This window comes from Malaya genurostris, chromosome 1 (genome assembly GCF_030247185.1).
Source record: "Malaya genurostris strain Urasoe2022 chromosome 1, Malgen_1.1, whole genome shotgun sequence".
Classification (NCBI taxonomy): domain Eukaryota; kingdom Metazoa; phylum Arthropoda; class Insecta; order Diptera; family Culicidae; genus Malaya; species Malaya genurostris.
In genome coordinates, this window is record NC_080570.1 from 79865433 (window position 1) to 79881580 (window position 16148).

General features: G+C 36.8%; 1 protein-coding gene across 5 annotated transcripts in view; it reads right to left on the minus strand.

Annotated features, from left to right (window-relative positions):
* The window catches only part of LOC131440594 (beta-galactosidase-like), a 33081-nt gene extending 19365 nt beyond the window's left edge, over positions 1–13716 (minus strand). Inside the window, exons 1-6 of one of the 5 annotated variants that reach the window (XM_058612004.1) lie at positions 13589–13716; positions 5497–5593; positions 5273–5430; positions 4995–5209; positions 4776–4940; positions 2675–2779 (exon numbers count right to left, since the gene is read on the minus strand). In XM_058612004.1, the coding sequence (XP_058467987.1) occupies positions 2675–2779; positions 4776–4940; positions 4995–5209; positions 5273–5430; positions 5497–5574 (721 nt within the window). In that variant the 5' untranslated portion in view covers positions 5575–5593; positions 13589–13716. Of the gene's footprint in view, positions 1–2674; positions 2780–4775; positions 4941–4994; positions 5210–5272; positions 5431–5490; positions 5594–13391; positions 13555–13588 lie in introns of those variants that run through there. The other 4 variants (XM_058612002.1, XM_058612005.1, XM_058612003.1 and 1 more) reach the window with 4 other exon arrangements.
* Between the last annotated feature and the right edge of the window lie 2432 nt (positions 13717–16148).

The window sequence follows — 16148 nt, forward strand, 5'->3', positions numbered from 1 at the left end:
CAATCCACAATGAATCGCAAGTTGTAGTTAAAAGTTGTAGTTAATAGTAATAGTAATAGTAATAGTAATAGTAATAGTAATAGTAATAGTAATAGTAATAGTAATAGTAATATTAATAGTAATAGTAATAGTAATAGTAATAGTAATAGTAATAGTAATTGTAATAGTAATAGTAATAGTAATAGTAATAGTAATAGTAATAGTGATAGTAATAGTAATAATAATAATAATAATAATAATAATAATAATAATAATAATAATAATTCAAAGTGCAATTTGGCAATTAATTCTATGTCTTTTGATACGACCCTTTCATAATCCGATAATCCGAAAAATAGTTCTTTAGTAGTATGTTATAAGAAAAAGAATCATTGATGATATGCGGCTGTTAAACTCAATCAATGAGCGTGCTTCACCTCGAATGCACGCACCTAAGCAGTTATAAATGTGACAAGCAGACAATTTCTTGCTAGTTGTGGACATAAGCTTTGAAAGTGACGGATCTCAAACATAAAAGGAACCAACAACATCAGCAGCTCAGCTCAAGGAAGAGGCAGCAATATTCGGAGGAAGACGCAGGCAGATAAGCTGGAACCGGACGATGATAATGATTGTTAAACTCTTTCAAACAGTTAAATAAGTCAAATAACGACTTGAAAAAGTAACGAAATTTTCCAATCTTATCTTAAAACTATTTCAAAATTTAGGTCTTGTAAGTAGTAGGATGATAGATGTTAAACATTTCCAGACTCCATATCATTAACGGCGCAAAACAGGGACGATGTCATCAAGATTGATATCAACATTATTCCGATTGGTTGGTTTGTTGGTGATGACCGAACTAATTCACAAATTGATAAGTATGAAAAGCTTAAAAATGTCCAATGTAGTAAAGGTGATATTTTCAAAATGTTCTTGTGTGTCCCTCAAGAAAAGCCCTGGTTATAAAACAATAATACAAATTCAATCACAAAGCATGTTTTATGGTTATATAATTACGTTCTTGGTTCGCGGGAGCGAGTTTTAAAAAACTTATTTTATTATTATTATTAACAAAAGAACCTTCTTAGTACACTTCTGATAAAAGACTAATTGAAAACTGCCTAAGCTACCTGCCGCTAACATAACCTGTTGGGACCAAGGGTGCTGATGATGCAGTTAATGTGCCGGGTCTCTGGTTTCGTTGCTAACCGGGATAGTGCTTACGTTGTTTCCTGTCTCACGCCACGTCGTCTGTTGGCAAGTGCGTGAGATGTTTAGTTTGCATGAATTTAGTCCATAACTATATATCAAAAACATCTCTCCTGATGTAACTTAAAATTCAAATACAAAAGTAACAGGAGCATATAATTTTGCTTGCTTTGTTTATTTTCGTTTATTTGGTTCAATCGAAATAGCGCATGAGAGGGTTATCAACCAGCTAGAGTCTTTGTCATATATATTGGAATATATATTGAAATATAATTTCACTGAATTTATTATGCGTTGATATGCAAAATGAAACTTGTCAGGCACTTCTAAAAGGCAGGTCTTATTGATTCATTACCAAATAACCTTACTTTGGCTCATATCCCATTGAATTTTATCCGGATCCAACTTCCGATTCAGAAAGTACAGGATGATGGAAGTTAAGGAAGTCTTACCGTCATATAATTAACGAAAAAAATGAACACGAAATTTAACAGATTTTTAAACTATTTGAAGTGTACACGCGCCCAACCAATACAATTACACACACATTAATGCACCAAACCAAGGATGGTTTTTATCGTATCAAAGAACGTTCACTGCCAACTCTTCAACGATTGAATCAGTGTCATCAAAGAGAAGCGGAAATCATCGCAACAACAAAAACCTGGCATGGCTCATTTAACATAGAATCGACACCAGTGCGAGAGCAAATTTCTCTCGATGACATTTCTGAGAATCAAAGGTTAGCATGCTGCTGTGGGGATCCTCTCTGAAGCAACAAACGGTCGCTTATTCTCGTTTCGCGATCCGATTCAATACAGGCAGTTGATAATTGCGATAGAATCATTTTACTATTGCCGCTTATTCTAACTATGTTCATATAACCTTTGTTTAAGTTGTGTCTATGAAAATGTCTGTGAACGCTCCACACAAAGGTTTTGAAATATTGCAACCTAGTATGAGAATCATCGAGTTGAATCATCGATTCGATTTTCTGCGATAATTGTCAACTTGCAATTCTCTCTTGGGAAATTCCACACAGCAACGATCATTATCAGACTGTAAATTTTTTTTAAGGGCGTGAAATACTCAGAGTATGAAGTGGAGCGAAGAAATGTAGCAAAATTTTCTCAAGGTTCATGCATTGAGAGACTCGAGTTCTTGTAGCATCTTCTACCAGATTGGAAATGTTGTATACAATATAGATAGCAATACAGCAGCTTCTGTCAAATTTTCGGCAATCACCAACACTGCACCAAACAATATGAAATTTTGACAGATGACATCTAAAGGATGTCTGTTTTTAAAGCTAAAGGAAGTTTAAATTAATGACATCATCTGTTTGTCAGACCGGGAACTACTAATTGACCGTTTTGCTATAAAAAAAACTTAAACATGTTTTGTAAGAACCGGCTTCCAATAAGTGACATAAATGTAGTTAATATCAATATAAGTTGTGAAATGAGCTATTCAGTAATCTTACTTGATCCAAAGTCCAAAGTGGCAAGAACTCCTGGAATTTTTCCACAATGCAGTTGAGCGGGTCCGTCATTTGTAAAAAGAACAGCATTGTCCTGTACATATCTCTCTGAGGACAGAAATATAAAACACAAATTTTATATACGTTTTCAAAAATCTGGAATGATTTAAAATTTTATATGTGAGTGGAATTTTAAGAAGGAAGTGAGTTGAGATTGAGGTCTTAAAGATTTAAATTGAACTAGTTTCAGATGAAAACAAACATAGACTCGTTTGAAAGTTACACTGTTATGTTGTGGATCCAGTTCGGAGATCACATGACTGACTCTTCCGGTTCCGGCTGACACTTCGAATCTCAGGGTTATGGCAAGGTGGCAAGGTTGTCTTTTGTTCAATATAGCTTTGTGTGATTTGAACAGCAAGGATCGAAACATGCGGTAAGAACTTCCGAAAGTCCGTACAGCTCTGTAATGATGATGGAAACATACATCGGACTGAAAGTCGAAGCTAGACGTATCAGGCTGGCTACAAATGCACCGAAAACAAAATCTACGATAAAAAAGGGACTCTAAAGAAGATACACTACGCCTCTCACCGCGAATATTGATAGACGGTGACGATATTGAGGTAGTTGACGAGTTCAGAAAAATTCTAAGGCGTATTTTGGCTTGAAATCGTGCGTATGTTGGACTGAGCAAATCCTACAATCGAGTAAAGTACGCCACCACACGAAATTAACTATCTACAAAACGCTTATTAGACCGCCTATCGCCACGAGATCTAAATTATGTTGGCAGTGGATAGCGCTCTTACTGTTTTCGAAAGAAAGGTGCTGTTGTGGAATGCAGATGGAAGATAGAACGTTGAGATTGTGTATGAACCACAGTTACTTGGAGAACCACAGTTAAAATTGGACGACTGGACATGCCTCTAGGATGTCGGACGGCAATCCAGTGAAAATGATTCCTAAATCTGATCCGATAGGCACAAGAAAAAGAGCGAGCAAAGTGAAGCGATCCAGTGGAAGTGGACGCAGTATCCGGATTTTGAGTGGCTGACGAAGAGCGACCATGGATCGAGCTACATGGAGCCGTTTGCTAGATACAGCAAAGAACACCACATGACTAGGCTGGCAGCTGGCTAGCTGGCGATTTTCTCGGAGATGGCTGAACCGATTTCAACAGCTTCCACTTCCGGTTCCAGAGATATGATTACAGAAGTGACGTAATCGACGAACCGCACATTTTTCTATACGCTCAATATTCTTCCAACTTGTTTGAAAGCTACTTTTGAGTTGTGGATCAAGTTCGATGATCACATTGCTGACACTTCCAGTTCCTGAGATATGATCTTAATCAGGTTCAAATGTATTATTACAGATACATTCGGTTTATGGAATATTACCGAATATGCGACATAAGCGCCGAAGCACGCTTTCTTAAATACCCGAATCAATCTGAATATGTTTGCGGCAGAACCTAAATATATTTGTGTCAGAATATGTCAAATTTTATTGACATTGTTAGCTTTTAAATAAGTTCATACGAAAACTATTATATTTTCAGAACTAGAAGTGACAACCATTTGGTTTTTGAGCTTTCAAATGAGCCTAGGCTTGTTAAAACCGCCTCAGCCATTTCTGAAAAATTTGTGCGATAAAAAAACAACGCGTTTTGTCGGCTTCGTAACTCATACCATTATATCTCCGGAAGCAAAAGTGACAGCCATTTGATCTTCGATCTCGATCAATGACCCAACAGTAGCTTCCACACGACCCTAAGCTTGTTGCAAACGGTTGAGCCATCTCTAAGAAAATCAAACAGTAAAAAACAACGCATTATGTTCGGTTACGTCACTTATACCATCATATCTCCGGAACCAGTAGTCACAGCCATTTGATCTTCGAACTTGTTACACACAGACATTAGCCGACCTCGTTGAACTGAGTCGAATGGTATATAACACTATGGGTCTCCGAGCCTCCGTTAGAAAGTCTTTTTTCAATTCTTATACTTTTATATAGAGAAAGGCAGAAAGTGTTGATATTTGAAAAGTTAAAGAATAGAATATTTTTCTCCGGAGAAAGTGTATCTGTCTCATGTTACCTGTTAAATTTTTCAGGAATGTTAAATATTTGCCATCACATGCAGAAAAAGACCCATATTCATTTTCAATTGACACCATTATTACAGGACCTCCATTTCCATAAAAGTGTGTTTGAATACGAGGCATCAACACACTATACCATTTTTCCACTTCTTGTAAGTACTCTGAAAATTTCGATTCATATTTTTATTACTCGAAAAGGTTATTCCATCTGTTACCGTGATCATATGTTCGAAGTTTTATTCTAGGATGTTCGGTCAGCAGCCAGTACGGAAATCCTCCCATGTCTCGTTCAGCGCAAATGTATGGTCCAGGCCGTAGTATCACGAATAAGTCTTCTTCTTCTGCTATTCGAATAAACTGTTCGATATTAGCGATACCGTTCCAATTGTATTGACCTTTTTTTGGTTCGTGGGTAGACCATTCTATGTACCTATGCAATTGAATCATATAAATACATTAAGCCATTGCAACATTTATTATATGTGTATATTACGTCATTACAGTGTTCAATCCAGCTGCACGCATTGATCTTAATATTTGCCGCCAGGAGCCAGGTAGCGCACGAAAGTAATGAAATGATCCCGAGATGAATCGGAACGGTTTGCCATCCATCAGAAACGTATCACGTTCAAAATCAATTCGGAAAGTTCTCTTAGGGAAGACAAATTGATTTGTCATTAAAATAAACTTAATTGCGTGTTTAATACATACACTCACTGTTTCTCCGTTGTTTGCATGCATTTCTTTCAACATATAAACAGCGATTGACAATAAGATGTAACGTAATTGAACCATCTTAAATGCGCACGGAGCTCTTAAAAGACAATGAGAAAATTGTTCTTTTCAAGTTTGATTTTGCAATTTAAATTTAAATGGAAAGTTATTGGTAATATGCACGGAGATGAATCCCTGTTGTTTAAAATAACAAAACGATTAGCTGCCCATCAAACCACAAAAGAATAATTGTTTAAAACCTGGATATTGCAGATACAAACAAAATATTTTTCTATTTCTTCGCGTTTCGCCTTCGGCTCATCACTCTTAAAGCAGTTCAAATTGAGCTGCCATCTCGTGCCTAGCAGTTCAACTTAAACCGCTGAGCAGACGCAAAGTTTGCACTATGTATGCAACCCTTGAATAATACAACACAGGTGTTATATCATTTCTGACGTCTCAGGCGTAAACGAATGACGACTTATTACTGGCCGTCGCAGAATGTGAACATTTGGGGGTTTTGTTTGTTTGTGCAAAAAGCACATATTTTGTTTCTATTTCTTCGCGTTTCGCCTTCGGCTCATCAGTGCTTAAAGCAGTTCAAATTGAACTGCCATCTCGTACCTAGCAGTTCAACTTAAACCGCTAAGCAAAATATTTTTGTTTCAAACTAACGTATAACCAGTGCCAACATTTATTCTGACTTCTACTTTGTCGCGGTTTGTATGCACTCAAAACTATCGACGGTCCCCAACACTTGTCGCACACGAACGCCGGGATTCAAACTCGAGCAGCTACGTATCGTTCGTACTGTAGAGGAATACGCGCAACAACTGGAGCTAGTACTACCAACGGATGAGCAGCTTGGCGCGGCGACTCTAGAAGACGACTGGAGGAACATAAGGTCCGCCTTGAGTAGCACTGATGCAACCGTACTAGAAACGATGGTATCGAATCGAGGAAATGACTGGTTTGACGGCGAATGTCAGCAGTTGGGCGAAGAAAAGAATGCAGCAAGGGCGAGGATGCTGCAACATTGAACAGCTCTGCCGCGCTCTGACACACGGAAGTTTTACGAGAAGGTCAACCGCCCACGCAGAGGTTACACGCCACAGGCCGAAATGTGCAGAGATACCAGTGGTAACCTTCTCACGAACGAACGTGAGGTGATCGACAGGTGGAAGCGGTATTATGACGAGCATCTGAATGGCGGAGCATTAGATACAGAGAACGACACAGGAATCAATCTAGTTGTACGCTCAGCCGACGACAGATTCCAAGCACCTGATCTGTCGGAGATAAGTGAGGAGATCGGCAAGCTGAGGAACAACAAAGCCGCGGGAAATGACCAGTTACCTGGCGAGCTGTTCAAACATGGAGGAGAGGCACTGGCTAGAGCGCTGCAACGTACCCACGTATCACCTATCCATTGACTTCAAAGCGACATACGACGCAATCGATCGAGAACAGCTATGGCAGATAATGCACGAATACGGTTTCCCGGAAAAACTGACGCGATTGGTCAAAGCAACGATGGATAGAGTGATGTGCTACGTCCGAGTATCTGGGACGCTCGCGAGTCCCATCGAATCTCGGAGAGGGCTACGGCAAGGTGATGTTCAATATTGCCTTGGAAGGTGTGATTCGAAGAGCGAGAATCGACACGAGTGGCACGTTCTTCCGAAAGTCTGTACAACTTTTTGGCTTCGCTGACGATATTGATATTGTGATCAGGGATGCAAATTGCCTCCCCTTCTTTATTACTGTAGTCTGTTAAGCCACATTTACATTTTCTATTACTCGTACTGTACCACGCTGCTGCATCCAAAATAAAATTCTATTACAGTAGGCATGCGAAGCAGTATCGCGTTAAAAACTACCGCCGAAATCACCGCCACTTGAGGTAGGTAGAAATTCTATCTTTCTAAATTTTACTGTCTCCTTGTTCGCGCTACTGTAGCACAAAAAATGTAGCTCGCTACGGTAGAAAATTTTTTTCACTTAGTTCGCACAGTGACTGTGTGATTAGTTCAATAAATTATTCATGTTTTCTAAACTTGTTAATTGATGGACAAGTAAACTCAATTCGACTTTACTGGTTCCGAAAAGTACTGGGCGAACGATATTTTTGAAATGGTTTGATCGATTCTCACTAACTTCGTATAAAATTGAAAGACTAGTTCCGAAATGACATATTTATACGTGTGAAATTATTCAAACCGTGATATGAACAAAATAATAAAATCAATTAGTATTTCGATCGAAATGAATGAAAAAGGTTGAATGAATGAAGGTTTTGTTATTTTAAGAACAAATTAACGGATTAATGAGTGCGGTTCACAATAAAATATAATCAATAATTAAACACAGTACTAAAGAAACAAATTAGAATAGTAACTTAAACTGCCATAGTTAGATTCATTATACTCTATTTGTACTACCGTCAATCATATGTATTAAAAAAAGGTTTTGTACTGTGTTATAATATGCAGATCATCCAAATTTATCTCCATTGGTATGATCGCTGTCTTGCTATCCTCGTCAGCTTATTGTTCATTTATATTATTTTTCCAAAGGTGTCGCATTAGAAAGAGGAAAGTTGGTGCTTCGCATATCGCGTTCTCTCTGACAGCAACCTAAGGACCACCTGAAAAGTGTTGACTTATGACCACTATCGTTTTTTACACTTTTCAATCTGTTACGCACTGAACACAGAATTAAGTCAAAATCGGTTATATCAATCGAAAGCTTCCCAAGAAACAAATGCACCTAGTGTTATAAAATATCTAGTATATTTACATACCTAGAGCCACTTCAGTAAACTCGAAGAAAATTAAATCTCTGATACACAAATAATTTCAACTGCACTGACTCTGTTAAACGGAAACCTTTATGATAATTGTTAGGTTAGGTTAGGTAGAGCTAACACCCACGCTATATTTGAGAAACGCTGGAATTGCGACTTAGCCCACAGTGGGAAGTTTGGGCCACCCTCCTCTAATAAGAAAAAATATTGCTGACTTTCGAACAGCTCAACAATAAGATCAGTGAAAATTATCATTTACCGATCGATCGGTAGAGCTGAGCTGAGACACATTTCTTCATAATTTTAAAAATTATTTATCGCTCCATACTGAAGTTTGAGGACATTTACATAAAAATTGTAAATACACGAGATTGGTAAGCTATAGAGCATTACTGCTATTTTGGTCGGTTTGGATTAAAACCTGGTAAAATATCATCTTTGGTCCCACAAAATCGATTTATTTAAGTGTGCTCGAAAAAACATTAGGCTTACTGCCAAAAACATGGAAAATATTCAGATATCGAAGACTATATCTTTCTGAAATCGTTATTAGCTTTTCAATTTCAGTAAATTATGTAATTATCCGAAATTTAATTTGTGCTGATGATGATCGCTAGAAAGCATCCTACGTATATTAGTAAAACAAAAGTTTACCATTTGTATTTTTTTCCTCATGTTTACCGGAATCAATTAAAATTCAACGCAGCTTTTATAGATTTTACGATGAATTATTCTTTTGCTTGGGATTTACTAAAAAAAAATTTCTGACTAAAAATGATTTCCACTTCGAGTCACTAAAATTCTAAACGCAGCGAAATAATTAACGATTTCTTTAAACTCGACATTTGATTTTTCTAATTGGGAAAGAGTTGTACAAACAATACTGATCGTTCAATAAAAATACATCTTTAAAGATAGTAACATCGACAAAAGGTTCGAAGAGGAATTCAAATTTCTTCTTGTCCTTATTTGATTAGCTTCTATTGGGTTGTAAACACAGCCTAAATATATTGTATACATGGCTAGATTACAGGAAAAGGCTTCTGTGTTTCCGTTGAAGAGACTTTAAAAAGTTCTTTGAAGAATCCCTTAGAAATGCATACGTTTGAAATAAAGATATAACTAGAAATAAAAATGCAAGGAAAAAATGAAATTGCTCGCTTCAAAAAACTTGATTTTTTTTTCTGAGTAGGGTAACGGTACCTTCATTCATTTCAGCTCCGTATCTCAATAAGCTGAAATATGGTGCATTCTGAGTGCATTCGTAATAACACCAGTATTATGCACAATTATGCCGTAATCTGATTTTTCAGAGCCGAAACAAAGATATTTCATCCGATTTTATCATAATTTGTTGATTGATAGTCGCGTAATCCTCAAAATAACGTGGTAGCTCCACAAATGAAATGATTATTAGTACAATAACCCTGTGTAAGATGAATGCATTTCTATAGCCATAAATTTTAATCTTCTATTAGTCTGGATTATTCTAAACATAAAATATAGTCAACACAAAAATTTTACAAGATAGGCTCATGCAAATGCAAATTCTTCATGTAAAAACAGGTCTTGATACCAGATAACGAATTGCATCGTTCGAAAAGATTAAAGAATAATATCAAAGAATTTCTAGTTCAATAAAATATAATCAGTTGTTCAAATAGATAAATAGTTTGTCATTACGCAAAAAAAAACTTATGCATGTGAAAGATTAATTCAATCAACCTTTCACTACACACCTTCTGAGCAAATACCGTAAAGTACAGCGGTAGAATACGTTTTCGTCCGCAGTTGTAAAGTACTTTTTCATCCGCAGTAGAGTACATTTTTGTCCGCAGTAGAATACTTTTTTTCGTTGGCTAGGAAGCTACAGTACATTTTTGAAATCTACGGGAACTTCCAGCAGCAGTACAAGGCCGTATCATCAAGAAAAGGTAGAATGAAGTAGAGCAAAATTTGTTTCTATCTGTACCGTTCTGATCGTCGCTGGTACTCTCTCTGCGGTAAATGTACCATCAAGCAGTTGTAGCAGGCTGTAGAATTTTGAATGTGTAGAATGTACAAGGATAAATGTATTCTACCGCTACCGTTTTCATCCCTGATTGTGACACGTAACCTTGAGAAGATGACGGAAACCTACATCGGACTGAAAACTGAAGCTAGTCATATTGGACTGACCATAAATGCGTCAAAAACAAAATACATGAGAGGAAGAGGCTCTAGAGAAGAAACACTGCGCCTCCCACCACGAACATTGATAGACGGTGACGATATCGAGGTGGTTGACGAGTTCGTGTAATTGGGATTAATGGTGACCGACGATAATGACACCAGCAGAGAAATTTAGAGACGTATTTTGGCAGGGAATCGTGCGTACTTTGGACTCAGAAAAACCCTTCGATCGAGTCGAAATTGATCATCTACAAAACCCTGAACTATGTTGGGACCAACGCGTCCTCAGTGTTTTCGAAAGAAAGTGTTTTCGAAACCATCTATGGCGGAATGCAGATGGAAGACAGAACGTGGAGACGGCGTATGAATCACGAATTGCAACAGCTGCTAGAAGAACCACCCATCGTACGGACAGCTAATATCGAACGTCTACGATGGGCTGGGCATGTCATAAGGATGTCGAACGACAGCCCAGTGAAAATTGTTCTTGAATCTAATCCGACTGGTACAAGAAGAAGAGGAGCGCAGCGAGCAAGGTGGATCGATCTTGAGTGACTGGCGACGAGCAGCCATAGACCGAGTTATGTGGAGACGTATGCTTGATACAGCAAAGGACACCCCAGGACTATAGCTGTTAGGTAAGGTAAGTGATTTGAAAAATCGTGACCCAATGCATATTTATATGTAAAACAGAGACATTTATGTCAAATTCATACAGACACAGGCGTCATACGCATTTCTAATCATTTTGAAGTGAATTTCAAATGAATGAACCATGAATTCATTTTGTGATTCATAATTTTCACACTTATCTTATAATCTAAATGGAATTCATACAAATTTTAGGTGTTTCACATATAGTCATACACAAGGGTCTTTTTTACGCGGTTTCTTATGCGGTTTCTTTTAGGCGGCTTCGATTTCCGAAATAACGCGTTTTTTACGCGGATTTCCGAACTTACGCTGTTTTTTACGCGGATTTCCGAAGTTACGCAGTTTTCTTATTTTGTCTTAGACATGCATGAAACTTCGAGATCTGGTGTTATCCCGAAATTTATTTAAGTCAACTCTTTGACAAAAGAGTTGACTCTTTTTTTGGATTAAAAAAACATGTTCAGATCACTCCAGATTGATTCCCAAAGCAGGCATGTCCAAACACTGCACTGCACCGCGTGCTTCATATACGCCCTTATTCTGAATAACGACGTATTGATTTTTCGATCGAATGTGGTTCGATCGAATCATAGCTACTTTTGATTTTGCTGGCGTTATGGGGAATACAAATGAAATACTAGCGAAAAAACAATACGACGTTATTCAGAAACAGGGCGATAATCACCGCCACCGCGTGTATTGAGAATGCCATTGTGTACCGGTGCACAAAGAGAAACACGAAGCGCAATGACCGAAGCCACGGTGCTGGTGGCGGTGTTTTATTTTCGCACTGGTGTTTCAAGCTTCGGCATACACCGAAACCACGTGTTTTCAGTTTCGTTAAACACCGGAGCCGAGTGTTTTGAATTTCGCGAAGGCACCGAAGAGCACTCATGCGTTGATTATATTGTTAATGAATTGAATTCAATCAAACGGATAATGATAAAAAATGAACGAATCATTCAAACGCATTTTTCGTCACACCGTGGTGGTATAGGCAATCGCCAATATAATACTAATAATCATAGTACAAACAACGTATGAGGAAAAATCGAAAACACTCGGCTTCGGTGTTTGCCGATGTCAGGGACACTGGAATTCAGTGCTGCCCTAAAATCCAAACACAGTTGCATGGCAATTACACGACCACCACTACGGGTGCTTTTTCTACTGAGTTCGGTGTTTGTTATTCAACATGACACGAAGCGTAGCATTCAAAACTCCTGGTGATGTGCTCATGAGTGAAGATGATTCCTTTGCCATGCCAGTCCCAAAGTCGATTTTATTTTCTTCAGTTTTGAGGTTTTTTTACGCGGATTTTCGAAGTTACGCGGTTTTTCTACGCGAATTTCCGAAGTTACGCGATACATATCCCCCACGTAAAAAGATACCTCAGTGTAGTTCATGTTTTGCACATGAAAAAGTCTGTGTCTATGATCAATATTCAGTATGGAACATTCTTTTCAATGAATTTCGTATATTTGGGTATGAAAAATTCAACAAATTTCCAATAACAGATTAGTTTAATTGGATTAATGGAACTAGCTCATGAGAGGTAAATCACAAGTAAACACATTTGTTTATTTCTTCACGTTTCGCCTTCGGTTCATCAATACTGAAAGCAGTTCAAATTGGATTTTGTCTTTATAATCCATACTCGAATTGAATATGTTTTCCATTGAATTTTTTATATGTGGGTATGGAAAGTGGCCGTGGAAACTTACTGCGACAATATCCGGGGTTTTTAACAATCTGTTTTCCGGTTCCGGAAACAGATTGTCAAAAACTACAATATGAAACTTGCATCGATTTCTCCTAAAATGTAAATAAGAAAGGCACCATCATACAACTAAGTGGATCATAACAAGTTTTTATTTTTTTTTGCGCATCATTCTCGTGGACAGCGAAATTTTTACCAACAAAACCAGTCGCGGCTGACGGGCCACCGTTTATAGATGCCTCCCTTCACCTTTTCTTTTAATCGAGTCATTATTATACATTATCAATAAAGCTTTTCTATTAACTGTGCAAAAATTTTTACTGCGTTCCTCCCACACAAGTGTAAAAACAAATTAAAACTCGTGGAGATCCAGTTTCTAATTACATCCTCTTTCAGATCGAAACGCTTCAATTCAGTATTTTTTGTACATTTAGTAAAATGATGAGGCTTGTTATGATGTCTAAAGATGTTAAAAAATTAGAATAGACTTCAAACTATTTTATATTATAAAGCACAATTATGGAGCATAATATGTCAATCGTTTACCTGTTTTATGTCATTTAAGGTGTGAATCTTCAGCCTTTCTATATAGCAAGAACATTTAAAAAACAATAAAGTAGATCTACATGGATAGAACTTTATGCACTATTACTTTCGGCGTTAATGTTTATATTATTTTGACAGTGTATTTTCGGTGTATTATCATGCTAAGTGCGTACAGAATAGAATCCTTTCGTAGTTACCTGTTCAAATTTGTGATAATCGAAATGATATTTGAGCTTCACAAACGCATTTTCGTATTCAAGCTCGTATAAATGAACTACACTCGACGACAGTTCAATCACTACTGCAGAACAGTTATCAGGATCACTTTGAGGAGGAAAGAAACAAAGCCCAATCTTAACAATGAAAAACGATCAAGGCATTGCCTGCTATGTATGACCCAGTTGAATTCAAAACATTTTTTGATTTTTTACGTTTTATTGATACAATAGTCTTTACTCAAATTGAATATAAACTGTTTTTAACATTCGAAAATGTTGTTATATGCGAGAAAACATTTTTATTTCTACTTGACTTCGGGTTTTTATCATAATAAATTTATTTTACTCGCAACGCATACAAAATAAACGAGTTTCAATAGATTTCTGCAAAACTGATGACACGTTCAGGAGAATAAACGAAAACTATTTAATGCCTGATTTTTAGTTAATAAATTAAATGAAGGTAGCGGTGATTCACCGTGACATATTTTGTTTCTTTTTGTTTTAAGGGCAGAATCCAATGATAACGGAACCACGGCATAGAGAGTAAGTCAAACACGCATTGTGTACAACACAAGAATGGACAAAATAATATTGTTCGTATGTGTATAAATTTTTAAGTATAGTTCCATAGTTTTATTCATAACAGAAGAATTGGGCATCTTTTGCATTTTTAAATATACTGTACGAATGTTTTATACATACGTACAAATTAAACGCATATACGTACGGCATTTTCGACTCGGATTATTCTATGCACTATTCCGGATTTGTCTCGTTTCTGATTAAAATGAAAAAGGTTTCTGCTGCTGAATTTCGTGTATAGATATTGTGCCACCAGGTACTGTCAAGTCGTTCCCTGTAATCGTATCTGTTATTCATATTTAATATAAATCTTCAAACGAGTATAAGTCTTCCGAAATCGATTCTTCCATCTCCGAGAAATTTTGTAGCATAGAAAAACACTGGAATTTGTAGGTTACGTCACATATAACATTATATCTCTCGAACCGGAAATGTTCGCTATAACCCTACCAAATTTGATTGACAGTGTTGGCTTTGAAATATGTTTATCGAAATTTGTTCAGTCATCTTCCAGAAAATTCAGTCAATGAAAAATGTGCGGTTAAGTCATTTATACTAAGAGCGTCAGAACCGGAAGTGACAACCATTTGATTTTCAAAATTCATTCAATATTCAATAGCAGCTTTCAAACGAGCCTAGACTTGTAGAAATCGGCTTAGCTATTTTTGAGAACATAGAGCGGTAAAAATACAACGCGTTTTGTCGGTTACGTTCTTTATACAGGCAACCCAATAAATTTTGACAGAATTGTGGAATGGAAGCGTTAATAAGCAAAATTGTCGGTTCTATGCCATATGCCACTGAAAACCCTCAATCAATTGAGGAACTACTTCTATACGACAGTTACAGTTTGTTGTGGTGTTTTTTTTCAAGAGGATGATGAAGCAACGAAAACTGTTAATGGCGATCGTTATCGAGCCATGATAAATGATTTTGTGATACCCGTTGTTCGTGAAAATGCTCTGAATAGCTAATGGTTTCAACAGGACGGTACAGCATGCCATCAGGAATCAGAACAAATACAACGTTCCCCTCGAAAATAAAACAAATAGTAAAAAAACGGCGTTCTGGTGTAAAATTGTATGCTTTTAGTATTGTTCTGGTGTAAAATATATTTGGAATTTTATCCCCAACAGGTAAAGTATATTTCATTGTGAGTTTTAGTAAATCCTTTGTTTGTGCTTCCATGCAAGAGTGATAAACAGCAGTAATATATATTTCTTAGAGAATGGTATCATCAGAGGTCGAAGTGTTAGGTTTAGTTAGAACGGGTATTTCCGGGTTTTCATACAAAAACTGCGCCCAAACAGAACAAAAATTGATATACGCTGTTTGAAAGGGTTTAAATTGGAAACGATTTTCCCAAAATTTTAACCCCTTAATTGCCATATTGGTGGAGTTAGGGTGGTTTTTCTGATTTTCATTTTAATTAATTTTGTCAAAAACCTCTTTAGCAAAAAAAATTGAAAAAATCAGCATATTTTAGGAATTATGGGAAACCTCCCTGATTTTTTTCAGAATTTTTCAAAATGTATTTCATGTGAAAAAAAATGTTCAAAATTTTCGATTTTTTTTAAATTTTTTTTAAAAAATGTGGACGGGTATAATATCAGACTTAAAAAAAAACTTCATTCGGAAAAGCATACGTCTCCATCAATTTGACATCTTCCGATGGAGACGCATGGTATCTAGTTCTAAAATCATTTATTTAAATTATTTAAGAAAATTTGTACGTATTCTGCTTCGTGACACATTAAAATCATACCCAGATGAAACGCGGTTGAACGATCTCTGTAAACCAATAATAGAACCATTTGCGCCATAGTTGGTACGTCGTATAGGAAGTCGAAGAAAAGCACTGTTGCGGAGAGCTCTGGGTCGCACATTAATATTAATTTCGTTGAGCAAAACGGGACAGTCGATCCTACCGTTGAATATATCTGCTATTATCAAA